Here is a 20,601-nt window from a genome sequence, read left to right as displayed (position 1 = left end):
ATTGTCTACCTTTTCCACCTTTCCACCATTGATGTCACTGGGGAGGAATTTCTTGCCAATCGTTCTTAAATCTGTCTGAAATGATTACAGAAGACAAGAAAATATTAACTTAAAATATGCACTTAAAAAAACCAAATAAAAACATAAAATAGGAAAAAAAGCATTTTTCCATAATGACAACTATTTATTACAGAAATCTACTCCCCTGTGTGATAAAAAATTCAACAACTCAAGAGTTTACAAAATTAATCCTTTTGCTTTTTAAATTATATTCTTGTTTTTAGCACATTTTCCAACGTTGATCAACATGCTTTTAAATAGACAAAATGACTATGCAATGTTTAATGGTTAAACATAACTGTGAGGTTTAACAGAGGTAAAACATCTTTCTTTGCTCTCCATCTGGCACTTAAAGTATTTTTAGTTTGAGTCTTTTTATATGCACAAATCCTTACTTATTCTGACCATAACTCTTTCAAAAGAAAACATGCTAAATGTAATTGATACAAGAACTTCAACAACAGTAATTAATATATGTCAATGGCCTACTCTTTTGGCACTCTGATCTAGAACTGTGCAGGACTATATTTTTGTATCTGAAATATTGTAAACAATTGACTTATTCTGGTTTTCAGTAAGAAACACTGGTACATTACAAATAAAAAAAGCAGTCATAAGAATGCACCTTCAGTAAATTTACTGAGTATTTATAGAGGGAATAAATGCCCAATTCTCCCCCTGTTGCCCAAGATAGGTAGGTAACCATAAGGAAGCACATTCAGTTCTTCAACATGAGCACATCTGAGGAAAGTCATCTGCCAGTTGTGTGTCTCTGAAGAGCACACAGGCTCCTATAAACTACTCCTGTGTCTTCCATATCCATATCATAGAATGGTTTGGGTTGAAAGGGACCTTAAAAAACATCTAGTTCCAACTCCTCTCTTATGGGCAGAATACACTAAGACCATATTGCTCAGTCCATCCAAAACATTTCCAGGGATGGGGCACTCACGAATTCTCTGAGCAATATGTTCCAGTGCCTCACCAGCCACACAGTAAAGAATTTCCTCCTAATATCTAGTCTAGACCTACTCTCAGATTGAAGCCATTCTCCCTTGTCCTTTTACCACATGTCCTTGCAAAATGTCTCTCTCTCCATCTTTCTCATAAACTTCCTTCAGGTACTGGAAAGCCACAATTAGGTCACCCCTAAATCTTCTGTTTTCCAAGCTGAACCTTCCCAGTTCTCCCAACCTTTCCTCACAGGAAAGCTGCTCCATCTCTCTGATCTAGTGCTCCTCCTCTGGACTTACTTGATGTGATGATAAAAAGTGATAAGCCATTAATTCTGGCTTGGAATACTTGTGCAACATTTTTGATTTATTTTCATTATCTATCAAACCTGAAATAACCACACAGGCACAAATGTGTCAGTACTTGTTCCAGGACACAATTACATGCAGAGTAATACCCAGCAACTCACAAGTATTTAATTTGGGTTTTGTATAAAGCAGCAATGCATTCTCAAACATATGGGCCACAAATCAAATGCTTGCCTTCTGCATGTTTTGTATTACATTCTTTGCATCTTTGCATTACGATTTTGCTTTCATTCTTCTCATATTCCTTACATGAACTGGTACCTGCATACATGAGTGACTGAACACATGATTTAAAGAATAAATGAAAGGAGCAGCACTCTTAAAGAATATCATCTAAAACTATCTAGTTTGTTGAATCTTGAGGGCGGACAAAATCATTCCCAACAACTCTCAAATAATTTCATTATCTTATTATTTATAATTTCGTCAAGGCAGAATAGTTTTCTCTTAAGCACTTGACTACGTTGTCTTCCCCCTTGAAACTACACATAGTTATTACAAAGTGTATATTAAACCATATAAAGTATAGTTTATATTAAACCATTTAAAACATCTGAGTATGGATTTGATAAAATATGTTAAAATAACAGATACATGAATAAAGAAAGTCAGCAGACTTATTAATGTTTGCCAACAATGCATATACTAGAACTCTAAAAAACAGGGATTCACTGCACACTTTTCTCATATTCTTAAAAATACTATGGTTTATTGCTTTGAAGAGGTTGCTCTAGCTTATACAATCCTTGCTAATTTTTTGCCAAAATTATGATTACTAATCCAGATTTCTATAGTAAAGAAAAAAAACAGGTTTTAGTTACATAAATATGGAGACAACACTGGATATGTAGTCTGAATGTGCTATAAGAAGTATTACGTCCAGAAGCCAAAGTAAGGCTATTTTATTCATCCCAACAAACTTGTACCAAAATTTCATACTCATGCCATGACATAGCACTTCTGGTTGTATTACTGCTTATAGTTTGACTTTAGTTTTACATTTCATATACAAAAAAATATTTTCCTACTGATAAATCTGTTCATTTTTTTCTCCTACAGGTTTTGCAGTTTGGAATAGATGCTGTTTCCAAATAAAACTCACAATTCATACAGGCAAGGAGAGAACTAAGTATCTATGTCCTTTACAGAAATCACACAGACAATAGTACACTTAATTAGACACACAAACTTATACTTGAGGCATTAGATCTATCATTTTTAGCACAATTTCTCAGAAAAAAAAACAATTTCACTACCATAACTTACATTAAGGGCAACTAGGATAATATCGTTTGTATTAACTTTTTCAGATGAACTTAAGCAAGCTTCAATTCCTTCATCTGAAAGATACCTGTTAAAGAAAAAAAAGGAAAATTAGAATATCACATGATGTACCAAAGAGACAAACATTTCTTCTGTCTATGAGACTGTCTTTAGTTCCTATCTTTTGTACTGGTAAAGCATAGATATAAAAATACTTGAAAAATTACTTAATATAATCAGCTTCCTTACACTGACATGAGGTTAAGAAAAATATTTCTTCTTTCATAATTTCTAAACAGATGAAAATTTTTAAAAATGCAAATTCAAAAAAAATTGCACCTACAAAGTAATCAGAGCCATCACAAAAGGGTAACACTGTGCTGCTCATGCCCCACCCCTGAATTACAGGAACCTGATTTCAAAATCAACCCCTTGACTTCTACTTGATGGAATAAACATATTTTCACTCGTGCATTTGCAAGGAAAAAACCAAATAAACCAAAACAATCAACTCCCATCTTGCTCAAAGCACAACCATATCTATTTGTAAAGAGCAAGGCTGTACTCCTTCAAGGGCTGGGGCACACAACACCACCATCCTATAAAATGTATTTTGTTGCCTGGGCTACAAAGAAACTGATAAAAATGAAAATGCATTACTGTGTAGGAATAGTCAAACATGGCAAAACATGCTAAATAAGAAAAAAAATTCTCCTCCACAATCACATTTGGAAGAAATATTTGTGACATTGATGGTGGTAGTGCAAGATCAGTATCTTTCTGCAAAATATCTGTGAGTATACAATAAATTTGTTCATCTGAACATCAAGTTTTGAATTGATTACCCGAATCCATTTTAAAGGGCTGACCTATTTTAACCTTCAAAAAACACTTCAAAAAAGGATGATTTTGACTTCAGTGATCAGAAGATGTGACATTTGTTGTTCATTTTACCTACTCTAAACCATTTGCAGTTCCAGTTTTCAATTTTATGTAGCTGGCAACCTGCCTTTTTCTGCACAGCTCTTCATTTTATTCAAACACATCACAACAACCATTAAATAACTGATAGACATCCAGTCTAAACAGAGTTCTTCCTCAACACTTAAATAACAACTCACCAAGAAATCACTATTTCCCAAATAACAAAAGAATGATTTAAGAAACAAAGAGCTACATTCACTAAAAAATACTAAAAATAAATATTCCTGGGTGCTTCAAGAAATACTTCCTCTTGAAAAAATAACACGCACAGTGTAACATACAAACAAGGCAAGATGCTTGAAGGGAAGTACACTTGACAGACCTTTTTTATTCCAGCCCTGGTAACTTTAACATTGCCCTTTCCAGTCCTGCCCGTGCTCCCAGACTAATTACTGGTCCCAGCTGTGCTCTAACCCAGACACTTGATGGGACTTATCTGTTCACATCAGACACTGGGATCTAGCAAATCCTGAGTCTCTAGCCCATCGTCACCAAAAAGATGAAAAGCCAATAATGAAACAATTCAGATGGCAAAAAAATGCATTGCAAAAGAAGCATAAGAAGAAACAATCCTATTGTTTTAATAAAAGGCAGATGCTTGAGAAGAATAAGGTAACAAGATGTGTTGGCTTGCATGGGAATACAGGATTTCCCAGCTGAGTAACTCTAAGTTTCAGTACTATGATATGGGAAGATTTATGCAACTCCTGTGCATTAGCAGATCTCATTAGCTGGAGTCAGAAGGTAAAGCAGAACATCATTCCCACTCTGTGCCAGGAAACACAGACATCCAACAGACTATCCTGCTCCTGAGGCTTCAACTGTGGCTTAATTACACCAACAGACTTCCTAGAAAGAGCAGTATCACAAACTCTACAAGTTTCCCTTCTGCCGTCTTCAGCATAAAACTGCACATAAGCTGAACAGCAGGGGCTGTGGGAGTACAAAATCCATAAGCTGAGTTTTTGACTGCTGGCTAAGTCATAGAAGGATTCTTCTTTTCTGCTCCAAATGCAAATGAAGTCACTCTTCATTCTACTAAAGCTAGAGGGACTGCATTTCTCTTACCTGAGTACTTCAACATAAGCGCTACCATTTTCCATTTTTTAAAGAATGAGTAAACAAGAATCTGACCTACAATTAAACTTTCCCTATATAGGACAAGATTAATTCTGCTATTACAAAACTCACTGCTGAGTCATGTTTTACTTCACACCTCAAAGTGAAGACGGAATCACTGCTGTCAAAACAGCACTCTGGTTTAGTCAAAATTTTCAGTTTTATATTTATATATAAATTTATATATGAATTTTCTGTTTCATTTATCCTGTTATTTAGGAAAGCTTTTGAGGCAGAAGAATAAAGAGAAACTCATAGGAGAAAACCACTAATTTTTTACTTGTGCTAATTTAAGCAACAGCACTTAGAAAAACATTGCCTATCTGACCAAAATCTCTGTCAACCTCACAGAGACACCAATCATGAAATACCACTGGGGACATCTGTTAGGCTGAATTAAGCAAACATCAAAGCTTTTTAGCAAAAACCTGATTGACTTGGTTATTGTAAGAGTTTTCAAAAAAAACAAAATCTCTGAATATCAATGTAGGAGGGATATTTCATAGTTTGGGGCTGGTTAATTTGGTTTTTATAGGTGCTTATTACATGAAAGTACAAATTAGGTAAAAGAAAATTATCAAGATCAAAAGTTTTTTCATGAAAAAGATCAAATCAACAATTCTGTCAACAAAATTTTGCTGAAGAACTTCAACAGAGAAAAAAACAACTTTCCAGTAATGTGTCAGGTGCTGCTTCTGCGTAACAGGATGTAAAAGTATAGATTTAGTAAAAAATGGTCAGAAATTGGCCAGGAAGCAAATTGCAACCAGGAGACATTGTACGCCAGACTTAGACAACGTACAGATTTCTCCTGCTTTAACAGAAGCTTGAAACCAGTGTATATCAAGTCATCCTTTTCCATTTTGCCACAATAACATTCTTATACAGACTACTTCATATAGCAATGAGTACTCCAAAAATGTTTATGTTTTCTTAACAAACCTACAGAAACTTCTTTTAAATAAATTATTTTATTTTCTCCTGTTCGTACAGTCTCCTATAAGAACTAAGTTTTAGCTTTGAGTATTTCCTGCTACATGCCCACAAATTATTTAATTTATTAAATTAATTAATATTAATAATAATTATTTAATTTTATTTGATAAAAATAGATATTTTTATTAATTTCATTTTTAAATAAACACATTTATACAGAAAAAAATACATCTACCTTGCTCAAGTATGAAAGGGAGTTACAATAGACAAAGCTACCTCTTCAGATGGCATCATCCTTCCCCCCATACCATAAGGATTACTAAGCCTGAGCTTTTTCCAGATTCTGAAGGATTCAGAGTCCCTTTTTCTATCTGTTCTTAATGAGTGCATGCAATATGCTGAAGGTAGGACATTCACAGCATAAGGCCACTCAATTCTTTGTTCTCTGTATTAGATCAAGGAAGAAAAAAAAAGAAGTGACCCTGAACAAAAGCAAAGACAGTAAAAATCTGTTCTGGAGTCAGAGAACAGCCCTGCAGCTCTGGGTCTCTATTATATTCACTCAACTGTCTCACATCATCTGCATTACCTGTTCTGCCCATTTTGCAAAATACCATGACCTTAGATAACAAAAGATAACCTACAGTGTGATCCTATTACATTAATCCAACACATTTCCTATTGACAAGTGGTAGGAAGCAATCCCAAACCACCCATGAAGCAGATCACATTTCTGGAAGTGCACGTAAGTCCCCCAATTCCCAAGATCTGCCTGGCTGTGCTGTATAAGCAGTGTCTGTCAATTCATGCTCTCCACATCTCCATCCCAAGCTGTCTCCCCCAACCTTCCTTTAAAAATCAAGGAGACTCTAGGAATCACCTGGCACAGAAATGCTGCTGCCACCATCAAAAAACTTCTCTTTTTTCCTTCTGTAAACAAACATTTCAGAATTAAGCACTTTTGCTTAACATGAAGCATCAAATAAAATAAGCGGATGAAAAGCATAGTGAGCAGTAGTCGAGCTCCACAAATCTCTCCAAGAAGTCCAAAGCAAGCCAGTGGTTGACCACTGACACCTTACAATGACACTAAAAAAACCCCAACAACACACCCCACAACATAACATCCCACTATGAGGACTGGTAACCAAACTAAGATACACTAAAAGTACCTTAAGTTTCCAAGAAATAAAGCATTCACTACATTTCTTTCTTATATATTTTAAAACAACCTTAAAAGTTACATAATGAAGTTATGAAAACAACTACATTTGATTTCAAGGGAATTTTAGTAACTAGTTCTGCAGGAGTCACACAGAGATTCTGTGGCCTTGGAACAATAATACAAATTAGAAGAGAAAAAAGCCAACAACAAAAAAGTTTACAATCAAATGGGCATAAAGCTTCCACAAATGGCTGAGATGGTTATTTGTGAAGCATTCTCGAGAGAAAGGACATCAGAAAAGAAAGCAAAATAAATGTTTCTACTGCAATTCTTTTGCATTACGCTTGCTGAAACCTGAGGGATCTCTCACCTATTCCTCCCCCCTACTCCAGCTCCATTCATCTGAGACATGAAGCAGTACAATCCTCTTAGCAACAGCTTTTATCACAAAAAAATCTCCTAGAAAGTACCTGCATTCCCACCTTCAAACGAAACATTAAAACAAAACCATTAGTAATGAATCAGCATTTTCTACATGAACCATTCACATATAAATCCAAATCTGCAATTTTTCCAACAAACATGTTCTCAACAACTTTCCATGAAGAACAGATTTCAGTAACTATTCCTTTGCAATACACAAAAAAGGTATTACATCAGTGACAGGCAGAGCTGTCTTCCCACTGCTCCTTCATATCAAGTATAACATCAATTTAATAACTCACTATTGTACATTATATGTGTGCATTCTCCTTTTCGATATTTCTCACTGCTATGGGATATAACCATAGTACCAATCTTACCTACGCCTCTACTTATCTCATTTTATGTTCTGCTTTACTTCATATAGAACAAATTATACTTGATGTGGCCTGAATAGACAGATTTCTGTACTGCTACTCTCTTACCTATGTCTGAAACACTGAAGTATCAAGATGCATTTTTTGTCTGCTCTACACTACTGGATCAAACTCTTCATCTGCAGACAAACACGCATGTGTGTACACACACAAAAGAGAGAGCCTTATTCTTAATTATTCTATAATTAAATCCACTAGGTAAACAACTCTGCTAATAATATTTATTTTTCATGAGCAGCTTTCTTGAAAAGCATGTTTTCTCTCTTTGTAATTAACAGCTCACGCACGAACATAAATCTTTAATCTTCCATCCTTTTTCTATCATATCATTTTTCTATAAATCCTCTATAATTTTCTTCTACCATCTCTAGAATTAATATCTTATTAAGTAGGACCTTTCTTTAAGGAAAGAAGTAAATAATGAAAATTGATATTAATAAATATGTTCTATAAAATTTACCCATTTCAGATTCACAACTCATCCAGAATCCATGTGATATTAGCATCAAACACAAACTGAACTACCACTTCTAATTCAGTGCAGCCACATAAATCAAAATTTGAGTTTTATAGTAAGTTTTATATAGCTATTTTCACTTAGATATATTTGCCACAGAAGCAGATTTATACAATCGTGCCCTAAAACAGTATGGTTTTTAAAGGAAAAAAAAAATCGCAGAAAGCTTTTAAATTTTTCTTACTTTTTAACACATGAACAGACGAGGGAACACTTGAAAGAAAAAACATTTCAAAAGACCGCAGTAGTACAACACCACCACTAGGTGTCAGTGTTGTTCCACAACAGAAAAGCTAATCTCCATACCAACTATTTCAAAAACTTGGGAGTTCCCTTAAAACGGCTTCAAATGTTTTGTTGAATTTCAGTTGTGTAAAGGAATTACATAAAATGTTAGAAATTTCACTGAGGGATTATCCACTACAGCTGCTTAAAAAAGAAAAACAAGCCACATTTTAAGACATTCTCATCCAAATATGAAAATCAGATTTTCAAGAAAGTTTTTCTGTATCCTTTCACCTGCATAACTATTACTGGGAAGCATCTGACACTGTTCTTCCCTTCAGATTCTGAGCTTTTAGTTTAAAGAACTAAATGGGCAAAATTAGGATCAATTGTTCTTTATCCACAAGGCAAACATCTGCAAGAAATGACAAACTAAGATTCAAGTGGCATTCTTGGCAATTTTACTATTAATATTCTCATATCAAGAAATGCCTTTTTGTTTTGCAATTATATTTAAAGATTTACTTCCTACATCTTGTTCCTGTTTTGTACATTTGGTGTATCTTCCTCTGTATTTTGTACATACACCAATGATTATTGCTATAAACCATATTTTTGTTTTCCTATCACTTTTTCAATTTGTTAACAACACTCTGAACTCTGACATGAGCACTCACAGCTCTGCAGTTTTAAGGAGCTTTATCTCACGTTTGAGCTTAGTACTTTACCCAGGGTTTTAATGATAGTATCAAATCAAGCATGACCTAGAAGGTGTTCTCATATAGCCTCAGGTTTTGAGAGTGAACCATCCATAGCCGTTCTTCCTAGCACAGTCAAACTACTTTTATAAGTGCTTTACAGGAACTTAATCTAAACTGTTTACCTATTTCACTCCTTAGAGATGCAAATTCAAAATGTTAAAATAACAGAATGGAATGTATTGCATCACTATAAAAAAATCCACTAAGTTTTAAACGCACTTATGCAAAAGCCAATTTGAATCACCCAGAAAGCACACAGAGAAATAGAGAACTTTGGTTACAACTCGGTAAGTATTTAGATGAAGAGACATCAAGGTATTTAAGTCTGCCTTTAAAATATTACTGACATTTCTAAAACTGGTGCACAGCCACTGCATCATCTCAGTTCCCCAGGCAGTTAAACTTGCATCTCAGCTACCTAATTTTTCACTCCTGGGAATACACCACTTCCTTAAGTGCAGTCTCCAAGCCAAGCCAAGCTGAAACCCCAGAAAGGAACTCATAAAATATACATTTACAAGCTCAAGTTCTCAGATGTTTAGCTGACAAAACCTAAGGCCTAAACCTCTCTCAGATGTCTATGACACTTGACTTTCAATAAAATCATGAACTAAGAAAGTCAATGTACTTTTAGAACAAACAAAAAAGGTTGGGGTTTTTTTACATTACATAATAAAAGCAGGATGACTGTCATTACTGCCCCCACCTTTTCTTTTTTTTATGTGAGAAAGAAAATTCAAGTTAATTAGCACTAAAATCTATTTTGACAGTAAATTCTAACCTAAGGAAATTCTCAGTGCCAAGGAAAAGCAGAAAAACCAAAATGAAAACGAAACCCAAAAGCACAGTACTTAACACCAAGGCATTAGCTTCTTCCTGGCTTTCTTCTACCTGAAACTTTTAGTAGGAATGGGATAAAGACCAGTAATTTAGGCGCACTGGAGTTCTAAACATATGCAGAATCAAGCACTATAAATATTATTTCACTGCATAAGCAGTAGTAGTCCAGCAGCTGACAGGGAGGCCCAACACAAGCACTCACTGTGCTTCTCCTTCAGGAACCTCCTGCTCCTCAGCCAGTCATGGATTGATGTGGTGCCACCTCCTTGCCCTCCTACCAACACTAGAGAGGCAAAGAGCCCAGATGGAACTGCTCTCCCTAACAAGGAGCTTTCTCTGTCTCTCCGACAGTAACACTGGAGAAGAGAGCTGCCTTATCCCTGGGTCAGTAGGTCCTGAGACAGAATTTCATGGTAAGGAGGTTTCTGCTTGGTGTCAGAGGGCACCCCAGCAATTCCTCAAGGGTTTCCAAGTCATATTACTATTATGATTTTTTAGTCACCTTTATCAAATCAGCCTCTTAACCATTTCCAAAGGATGAGGACTATTGGCATGCAAAAGCTGGAGTAAACAGTGGTAGTTTTAGAATTAATCTTTTAGTATCTTTTATATATATGTTTGATATGCAAGGAGAACTGCAAATCTGTTATTGGGTTTGCCTGACAGTCAGTCATTCGCACACCCCTCTAGACCCACACACCACTCTTCTCCTTTTAATACTTAGAACTTGTATTATTTTGGGGTTCCCTAACAGCCTCTCTGAAATTACGCTGTTGCAAACATGAAATATCAAAAGCAAGTTTTCAACATACTCTTCATCAAGTTCTTGCACACAGAACACAAATTTTAAGACATTTGAACAGCTGCATTTGTGAAGTCTTTACAGTCACACCTCCCATAGTGTGATGTGTGCTCTTTTTAAGTCTATTTTCTTCTATAAAATTCCTACTGCTGGGAATACTTAGAGTATGAGACTGGCAGCACATCTTTAACAAGTATTTCACAATAAAAAAAAAGGGAAAAGCTTGATTCTTGAACAAAACATAAAGCTTGTTTACCTTTACAACCACATCACACATCTCTAATAACATCACCATCAAAAACCTTACACTCTCCACTGCTCTTCTGCAAATGCAATACACTTCATTCACCAAGTGTTTTACATAAGCTATGTACGCAAAACTAAAACGCAGAATCAACCTTCCTTTATAATTCAGTTCCCAACAGAAGAATTCAAAATAATCACTTGCAAAGCCCTGGCCCAGAGTCAGAAATCCTAGAAACTGGAGAAAATCTCATCACATACGTCTACAAGAAGCTGGTTTCAGGACAGCTACAGTTTTTCTACAAGCAGACAACTGGGTAAGGGAGAAATGCACATGGAAAAGCCTGTCTCGAACTGACAAGAAACTCCCAAGCAGGGCATTCTCTGAAAGGGCTGCACAGACAATGCATGTACTCCCTTATGCTTTCAAAAAGTTCGAATTAGATGGACTTCACTGAGTGATGTAATGTTCATATCTCCATTGGCATCATCTCTAAACAGGGTGAGAAATCACCGAAGGTCAGGAAAAAACCTACAAACTAAGATCTCAAATCTACACATGATAGGTTTTTAAAACTGTACTGCTGCAATTTTAGGTCTTATTTATGATTTTTAAATACAGTTTTAAATTGCAATAGCAGCGCTATGAGTACGTGCAAAAGTAACTAGTATACAACTAAAGAGCCATTACATTTTCCACCTTAAAACAAAAGCTACTGATACTTTGACAGGTAATTTACATTCAATTTTTTTCATATTAAAAATGGCAAAACAGAAAGTATTAGGAAGTGGGGAATGAAGGAGATTGAAAGGAAGACAGCGAACAGAACTTCCCCCAAATAAAAGATGAAATCACCAGCTGCTTTGCATCAGTCCAGAAGGAACTTCTGCCCATCTCACTCATTACTTTATTTCCACTTCTTGAGCCCTGCATTAACACAGCAGACATAGAGCATAACTTTCTCTGCTGGAAGTAACCAACCAAGTTCCACAATGCAGCCATAATCATTAATCACATCAGACTGCAGGCACAGGAGTTACTTATTTCACCACCATGTATGTAAGACAAGGAATGCCTGAGTCAAACTGAGATCACTGTTCTGCTCCTGTGGCTACACGCTCTTTTTATGGTGAAGATTAAAAAGGCATACAGCTCTCACTTCACCATATAGTTATATACAGAATTTTTGAGCAAATAAGTAGGTCAAAAAAGTAAAAAAAAAAAAAAAAAAAAAAAAAAAAAAAAAAAAAAAAAAAAAAAAGCCTAAGTCAAATCAGAAACTTCGATAATAACAAAAAATATATTTAAACAGTAAGGAATTATTATTTCATAATAAAATAAACATGGTTTCAGGTTTTTGTGACTATCCAGAGATTTATTCAAAGGTCATTATTACTGATGGCTTAGACAAAACTGTTAAGAGGTAGTGAATTTTATATTTAAAACTGAAATATTAAAAGGATATTTTTCAAAGGAAAAAGGGAGGTTAATTATATCAACCAAACAAAAAAGAAGTCAAAAGAAAGACTGAACAAGATATTCTGGAGGATTAATTTGATAAAAGCTAATAATAAAGACATTTCAAAGCAGACAGAAGAATCCTGATGGGTGACAAGGATGACAAATGAGTGTCAAAAGGACTGAAAAAGTTATACTATATAAATTAGCTTTCTTTGGGTTTTTGGCTGTTTTGTTTTTTCCCTCTTTATTCTTTCTATACTAAATCTCTATGGAGATTTGGAAATTCTCCAAACTAAAGTTCTTTTTCAAATACATATCCAAGTAAGTTTATCAAATTGATATTACAGGCCTTAGAATATATACAGCAGTGGCAACAAACCCCACCGGGATCAGCAAATATTTGCCCAATAGCTCCATAGGGGCCAAAATCCAGAACTGCTGACATGTTTTAAATGAACACCTCTACCAGAAGAATGAAAAACAATGAAACATCAGACAGTGATCACATGAAATCCTAGGATTTACACAGACCCATATGAGCAAACTCATACAAGCTATAACAAAGACTCGAATTTGTAGCCTCCTGAGAACCTTGTGAGCTTTAGGGGGAAGACAGTATTTCTGGCAGATGGAAGATGTCCCACCCACAGCTATTAGACTTCCCTGAAAGATGAAGAGAATGAGTGGAGAGCAGAAGGCTGCAAGGAGGAGAGGGTACAAAGATTTGTTGAAATAGCTTTAGCAAGACCCTACACCAAAGCTTCTTAAAGAAAATGAATTAAGGCACAAGAAGAAAGAAGAATACTAAAACATGGGAAAGGAAGGGTATGAACACAGTGGTCCCTCTTCTAGAGGATTAGTTAACACTGGATATATTTCTCTGGTTTGCACAGAATACCACAAATTTTAAGGCAAAGGACTGGATAGCAAGGTGGTAATTGGTGATGATTATACAGTTCTAGATTACACCCAAAATCTATAGCTTACTGCTCTCTGAGACCATAAGATAAGCCATCAGGTGAACTTCAGCATTAACAAACACAAAGCACTGCACAATAAGAAGAAAAAACCTTCATACAATGTGCACAGTCTTGAGCTCTAATTTAATTATCATTAATGAAAAACATGTAATCATCCTGAACAGTAAGTCATGGCTCAGTAGCAGTCCAAATCACAAAGAATACTAGGACTTGTTTTGAAAATAATACCAGAGACAGTATTATAAAACCAAGCATATAAAATAATTTCTAAGTAACAGTGTTGCTGCATGTAACTTTCTATTATAAAAGATCAAGTTGCTCAATTTTTAACACAGACATCCACCACAGGTCAACTGTGCAGTACAGACTATCTTGACTAGCTGCAGAACTTCCATTCATGGAGTTCTTCCAAGACACAGCTAAGCAAAGCCACAGCTGATCTAACCCAGAGTTCTTCTTGGAGCACAACCTTTAATTAGGACAACTTTCAGAGATTTCTTAGAATCAATTCTTTTTTTATTTCAAGAACAACGCAATTTGCAACTCTTGAACATATTACATATTAACATATAACGTTTTAAGATGCAAAAACATAGGCTTAGTTGTGAAAATCCTTAAGTTATAGTGTCCTTGGTTAACACAATTTTTCCATGCTGGCTTTATATACTTACATTTATTTTTATTTCCACTGGTTTAAAATCAACTGGAATTATGGCACAATTTCATAGATTATGCTGTTGGCCCTTCAGGTCAGTGCTTCATTTGTATGCTTTTTCATACCCTAGATCAAAGGCTGTTTAGCTTCTATAAATTGAATTGGTGACCCTTTAGCAAATAACATAATTAACATATACATTCTATATTTAATTATAAGAGAAATGTAAAGTCTGTTGCTAATATTGGTAGAGAGAGACAAAGATATAAAATCCCAGTTCAGAATGCATTTAACACTCTGTGAGGTAGGCTTTCCATCCTTCTGAGAGCATGAAGTGCTGTTGTTTGCACTGCTGCTTCAGCATAGGTTCAGTGCATATGCTTTCAAATGTTACAATTCTTTTCTAGTGCAATGTCCCAGCTCACTAATCTTTATAAGACATACAGCAGACAGCTGATACCTGTGTGGCCTCTGTGCAACCAAGCTGATTATACAAAAAATTAGATTCCTCAGCTCCTTATAAAAAGTCAGACAAGAATTAACCAAGACCAGCTATCAGCATACACAACAGAAACAATGAAGTGGTGATTTACTGTACAGCAACTTAGCACATATTTTGATCAACTAATTAATTGGGAAGGCATTGAGAATCCATAATGCCTCCAACACTAAGCCAGATCTGTAAGAAATATCACATAGATAAATGTAGGAAATTGAGTCTTTCTGTCACCAATATTGATTTGTTCTCTTCTCCCCCGAGAGTACCATTTACAAGTTCTAAGTGTTATAAAAACCACTTTTTATACAATCTGAATGCAATTTTGCAATTGATACTTGGAGATTTCAGTTGGCTGGATCTTTTAAGCAGATTTTGCTCAGTCCCTGGCAGGAACACAGCAATTCACTGCAGTCTACCAAAACAGTCATCCCAAGTTAAGTTCCCACTACCACTTAATTAACTGATTTAGAGAAGTCTGCACTTGGATGACACACACCACCTCAAACAACATCATCTCTGATGTCTCTAATTAGATGTCAGCACTGAAAAACTTGACCAGATACAAGTCTGTCACCCACTAGTCTCTTACTCAAGACAGGCATAAAAAAAGGCAAGACTAGAATTAGGATGAAGACAAAGATGATAGTAAGGCTATCGAGTAATTAAGTATTACCAGCAGTAGCTGATGACACAAAAATTACCAAAAAATCCTCTTGATTGGGCATAAAACCAATATGGTTAAGTCATTATCTTACTGTCAGATCCTGGGTTGCATCTTCATAAGCACAGATTTGTCAATACATCGTTCCAGAACCACCTTGATAATTTCATTTTTTAATGAATTTAGTACTGTTTTTCTTTTCCTCCTGCACTCAAGCTGATGTTACTGCCTTCTAAATCCATGTAATTTATAACTATGTTTTTCCAGCTTATAAAATGAAGGTAAATACAGCAATTACAGTGTTTATGCTAAATTATTATTACAAGGTACAAAGTGAGGCTGCGATGCTTCTGGCATTCCGCTGCATAGAAAAGTGAAGTCTACCATAAGACGACAATTAGTTCTCTGCCAAAACAAAAGGAAACATTTAAAATTTTGAAATATGAAAGCACGGCAGGAAAAAGTAAATTCCATTAACCAAATCAAAATTCAAACAAAGGAAAAGCAGCTCCAACATAAACACATTCATGAGTTAATCACTGTTTTTCATTTCTATTTTTTTTCCCTTTTCTATCTTCCTCTTCCCCATGGGTCTACACAGTTTTTATTCTTAAACTGCAACAAGGCAGGAAAAAAAAAAAGTTGATCTAATATAATAATATGCAAGAAGGCATGTAAGATACCAGGGTTTTATGACCAACATAAGACCTGACAGCTTTCAAGTGGGTAGCTCACAATATGCTCAGAGAGAAGATCCACAACACCAAAAAAATTCCCTGAAAGTAGACCATTCTCCATGTCACTACAGTATTATTACATTCTTAGATACAGAATTTATGTTCTAGCCTTTAAATCATACGGAAATTGATTGGCTTAATGCTATTTTTATTTTCAGAATTGGACACACATTAATCATGCAAGCAAAATAAACTTATCCAAAGGTACTTTGTAGATGATGATGCAGAATTAGGTGCAGAAATCAGGTGTACATTCCTGGGCCACACCTCAAGCATTATTGCCTTTCAAGTATTACAGACATCTATGAGAAGAGATTATAGTTTTTAAATATTTGAAGATTTGAATTTCTTAGGCTTCTCTTTTTCTACTAAACCACCAATATTTTTTAGCCTTTCTCTAGAAGGTCATGTTGTTTTCTAGTTCTCTACTTAGCCTTCTTCTTCTCTCCTTCTCCCCACCCACACAGTTTTCATGCAGTGCTGTACCCAAACGGGACACCAATTCCAGCTAATGTCTAACAGCACTGACTAAGCTGAAAGAACCTTTTCAGATATCTTACAAACACCATAACTAACAACCAGGACAGATGCTTTTTATACCCGATTCAGCAGCATGATACTGCATCATACTTTCTAGGTATATAACAAAATATAAAAAAAGAACCCTCAAAATATTTGCCTGCAGAACTGCTTCTCGTGAACCCTTATGATATGCAGGTGACTACTCCTACCTACACCCACAAAAAAAATCTGCATTAAGCCTACTGAAATACATTTGTTTCTCTTCTATTCCAGACCCTTTTCAAAGTTAATTTTAAATTCCAAAGACTTGCTGCTGAAGTGCATGCAACCCTTCAGGTTAGACATTGTCTCATAATGTAAGTAATCCCCCATCTCACAAGCAACTGTGCCTCCTGTATACAAACTACATTTTCTCTTAAGTACCTAAAAAAAACCCCAAAGCTTCATTAAATAAACAAGACAGCATTACTTTTTTCCTTGTCAAAACTTGTCATGCCTTGCTCCTTAAATTTCTGTTTGTAGTTGCTTGTCATCCTATTATGTTTGTCTATAAAAAAGCATCCAAAATTATTAAACTGTTTACAGAATACTATGTTAGTCTGAGCGTTTTAAGATCCCCATTTTTACAGGGAAAAAACCTAAAGGAGCAGTAACAATAGCTGAAGCCCACTAATGTTTTCTCACAGTGTTCTGCTGCCACATTTACAGAAGTGTGAATCATTCAATTTTACATAAATTAAAAAGCAGACATTTTGGAGGTAATCTTGTTACTCAACTACAGGCACAGAATTTTAACCTTATCCTGGATGGAGAGAATGCAGATGAATAGATCAAAGACACAAAATGAGAAAGGAAGAGTATTTCATAGACTAAGACCCCTGTCTTAAACTGTTCCCTGTGATGCTTCTTTAATATTAGGGGACATAAAGAATTATCTTCTGGGGGAAGAAAAAAATCATATTTTTCACCCCTAATTAATGTAAGTTTACAGGAAAAAAATCAAAATCACAACACAGAATATTCATCAAGCTTTGCTTCAGAAGATTTGTCCTATTCTTCAAGATTTTGGAGAAGAGCGTTCATTTAAGCTTTCCCTCTGTGCTAATTGCTAATGGCTGGAGCTTTACCCCCGTTTTAAGTGCTGGCATTCAAGTATGGCATCTCAAGTTTCACTGATGTCAGCTTACAGTGCCAGTGTTCACAGCCCTCGCCTTGCATGCTGTCCCAGACCACAGGTCACAACATCTTTCACTTACCACTCATCACATGCCAAATGAAAGTGAACAGACAGGAACCATAACTTGTTCCTATACATAACACTATTTCAGCGACAGACACCTTACTGATACTTCCATATTCAATGACTCAATCATGCAGAATCTCAAGGTGAAAAAAGGATTTATTTTCTACAAAGGTAGTTTCTCACAGACATTGCCTCACGGTGGGGAAGCCTCTCAGCAACAACTGCTAGAGGCTTTAATTGCATAGTTTGCATGCAAGCTATCAAATACAGGCAGAGTATTCCTATAAATAGACCAGATTTATTCCCCAGAGACAGCACGTGTTGATTTGAGATGGGTTACAAAGGTTAACCTACACATGATTTGGCATCAGAACTTGGATGCGGTCTGTTCTTGTTGTGGGATGGCAGCCAAGTAGCTGCTGGCAGCATCTTACAGCAAAATTTTTGCTGTGACTAATTCAGGTGACTGTAGCAGTACAATAGAGAAGAATGAATATATCTTTCTTTCCCAGGGAAAAAAAGGAAACTGTCTATCTGTAGTAGTGAAATTCAGGGCAAAGATTATCTGGAACCTCTCAGTGGCAGTCACAATCCTTTCTATAGAGACATGGTATGCTTTTGCCATCAAAAGAACAGCTTGCAGGTAGTTCAAGCAGCTACAAACACCTTTAGCTACAAAAGTAAGTCCATTCCTTTCCTCAATTGAACAAAGCAATATATTTCTGCAATAAAAATACTTTCGCTCGTACAAACACTAACCTTGTTAGGCAATTTAGCATCATGTCCCCAATCCTAGTCCCTGCAAACTTCCAGGAGGTGCTTGCTTTTAACGGGAAGTACAGAGGCTTCACAACCTTCTTAAATACATTTGTCAAGGTTTTTAATCAAGATTTATGAAATATGCTGGTTCTAACCCACCCCATTGCAACCCATGAAGAAAAATGCTCACTTGTTAGTCCAAGCTGTGTTAGAGCAAAGGTCTTTTTCGATTCTCATCCTACTAAACCAGCTTCAACAGCTTTGCATTGCTGGAGATATGCAGCTGCACACTAATATTCATCTCCTTCTGCTAAGCAGAAGATAACATCATGCTATGGCAAAGCAGAATATCCCAATTTTACCCAAAGGTGCAGCATTCATGAAGATTTATCAATCCATAAAGCCAAGTGATACTAAGCATAGTCACATCTGACAGGCTCAGCATACAGAGAAAAACTTCTTAGACAAAACTAAGCTAATACACCACAGAAAGAATTCAAACAAAAAATAAGCAAAACTCCCAGACACCAAGAAAAACTTTTTTAATAAATCAAATAACACCCCTGAAAAATCTCAGTCACGATGTTCAAGGAAAGAGTGTCTCTGCTTCCAGCTCTTCCAACCTTTGTCTACTGGATGCTAAATTCCCTTTCCTGACACCTCTCACTCTCCCACCCAATAGATCTTACATTTAAAAGTTTAGCCATTGATCAAGAATAATCACATCTCTGTTGATACACATCTACCTTAGAGACACATTTCTGTCACATTCTCACTCCTCTCTCTGGCTGGTATTTGCTCTGGCACAGGAATTTTTCCCCCTACTTAACTCTGACAATGCTGGTGCTGCCACTGCCACTGACAGGCTCGGCCTTGGCCAGCAGCGGGTGCATCCTGGAGCTGGCTGACATGGGGGAAGCTTCTGGCAGCTTCTTGTAGAAGCCACCTCAGTAGCTCCCTGCTACCAAAACCTTGCCACACAAACCTAGTAAGTAAGCTGTCATGCTTTAAGTCTAAATGCAAAAGAATGCTGACATGCTTTTTACAGATGGAAAGAGCCTATGTTTGTAAAAAACCGTTGTATTCTTTGTATAAATAGCTGTAGTTTTCAAGGTTTTCTACTTTAAAAATAAATTTATTTTCCAGCCCGAAGTAATCAACAAGTAGTGCAAAAAATTGCAGCTCAGACTGAAGATTTTAGCTTCCTGGGGCAACTGAAGTATTCAGAAATTAAAGAAACATGCCAAAAAACTACGGTACTCCAGGAACAAGAACCTTGAAACCTTCATGCACTCAAGTTAAAGAGCTGTCTATGGAGGTACCTAGCAGTAGCATGTGAGACAGCACCAGCTTCCAGCAGGCCAGGGTGCTGTGTGACACCTGGCAGCCCTCAGCCTCATCCAGCATTAGGCACCTGCCCGTCAGGGAGCGCGGCAGAGCCCTCGCGCCGGCAGGACCTGGCACTTGGCTCACACGGGCACGCTGCCCACTCTGCTCACAATGGAAAAGCAAAGCCTCTGCCACAGCTGCCACCCACAAAAGAGCGATAACAACATCTCTGCCTCACAAAAGTACTGCAGGGAAAATTGAATTTGAGGTAGGAAGCATTCAGAGACAAAAAGTGGATTTTTATGAGCAAATCTGGAGTCTTTTTAATCAACAACTAAACATTTGGAGCAACATAGTTATTATACCTTGCATCCAAAAATACTGCTAAGATCACATACACAAAACCACAGTTCTTTCTCTGTTACCTTCCTCCACATCCTCCAAGGAAATGCCATACAGAAAAGCACATTTATTTTATATACAGTGATATATTGCATTTGATGTTATAATTAAAAACATAATTAAAAAGCAAAAACAATTAATATTGTCCACTATGGTTAAAAAAATTAAACCACTGGACTGTATCATACTTCCACCTTAACTATGAGTAGCCAACCAAGAAAACAAATACTACTTTAAAAATGGCTCAGACTAAAA

General features: G+C 36.1%; 1 protein-coding gene across 3 annotated transcripts in view; it reads right to left on the bottom strand.

The window, feature by feature from the left end:
• TDRD3 (tudor domain containing 3) overlaps positions 1 to 20,601 on the bottom strand; it is a 91,412-nt gene that overhangs the window by 46,761 nt on the left and 24,050 nt on the right. For 2 of the 3 annotated variants that reach the window (XM_056485573.1, XM_056485564.1), the window contains exons 2-3: positions 2,649 to 2,733; positions 10 to 75 (exon numbers count right to left, since the gene is read on the bottom strand). In XM_056485573.1, coding sequence (XP_056341548.1) covers positions 10 to 75; positions 2,649 to 2,733 — 151 coding nt within the window. Of the gene's footprint in view, positions 1 to 9; positions 76 to 2,648; positions 2,734 to 20,601 lie in introns of those variants that run through there. The other variant, XM_056485582.1, reaches the window with a different exon arrangement.

This window comes from Oenanthe melanoleuca, chromosome 1 (genome assembly GCF_029582105.1).
Source record: "Oenanthe melanoleuca isolate GR-GAL-2019-014 chromosome 1, OMel1.0, whole genome shotgun sequence".
NCBI classification, from domain to species: domain Eukaryota; kingdom Metazoa; phylum Chordata; class Aves; order Passeriformes; family Muscicapidae; genus Oenanthe; species Oenanthe melanoleuca.
This window is presented reverse-complemented; position numbering and strand designations above follow the sequence as displayed.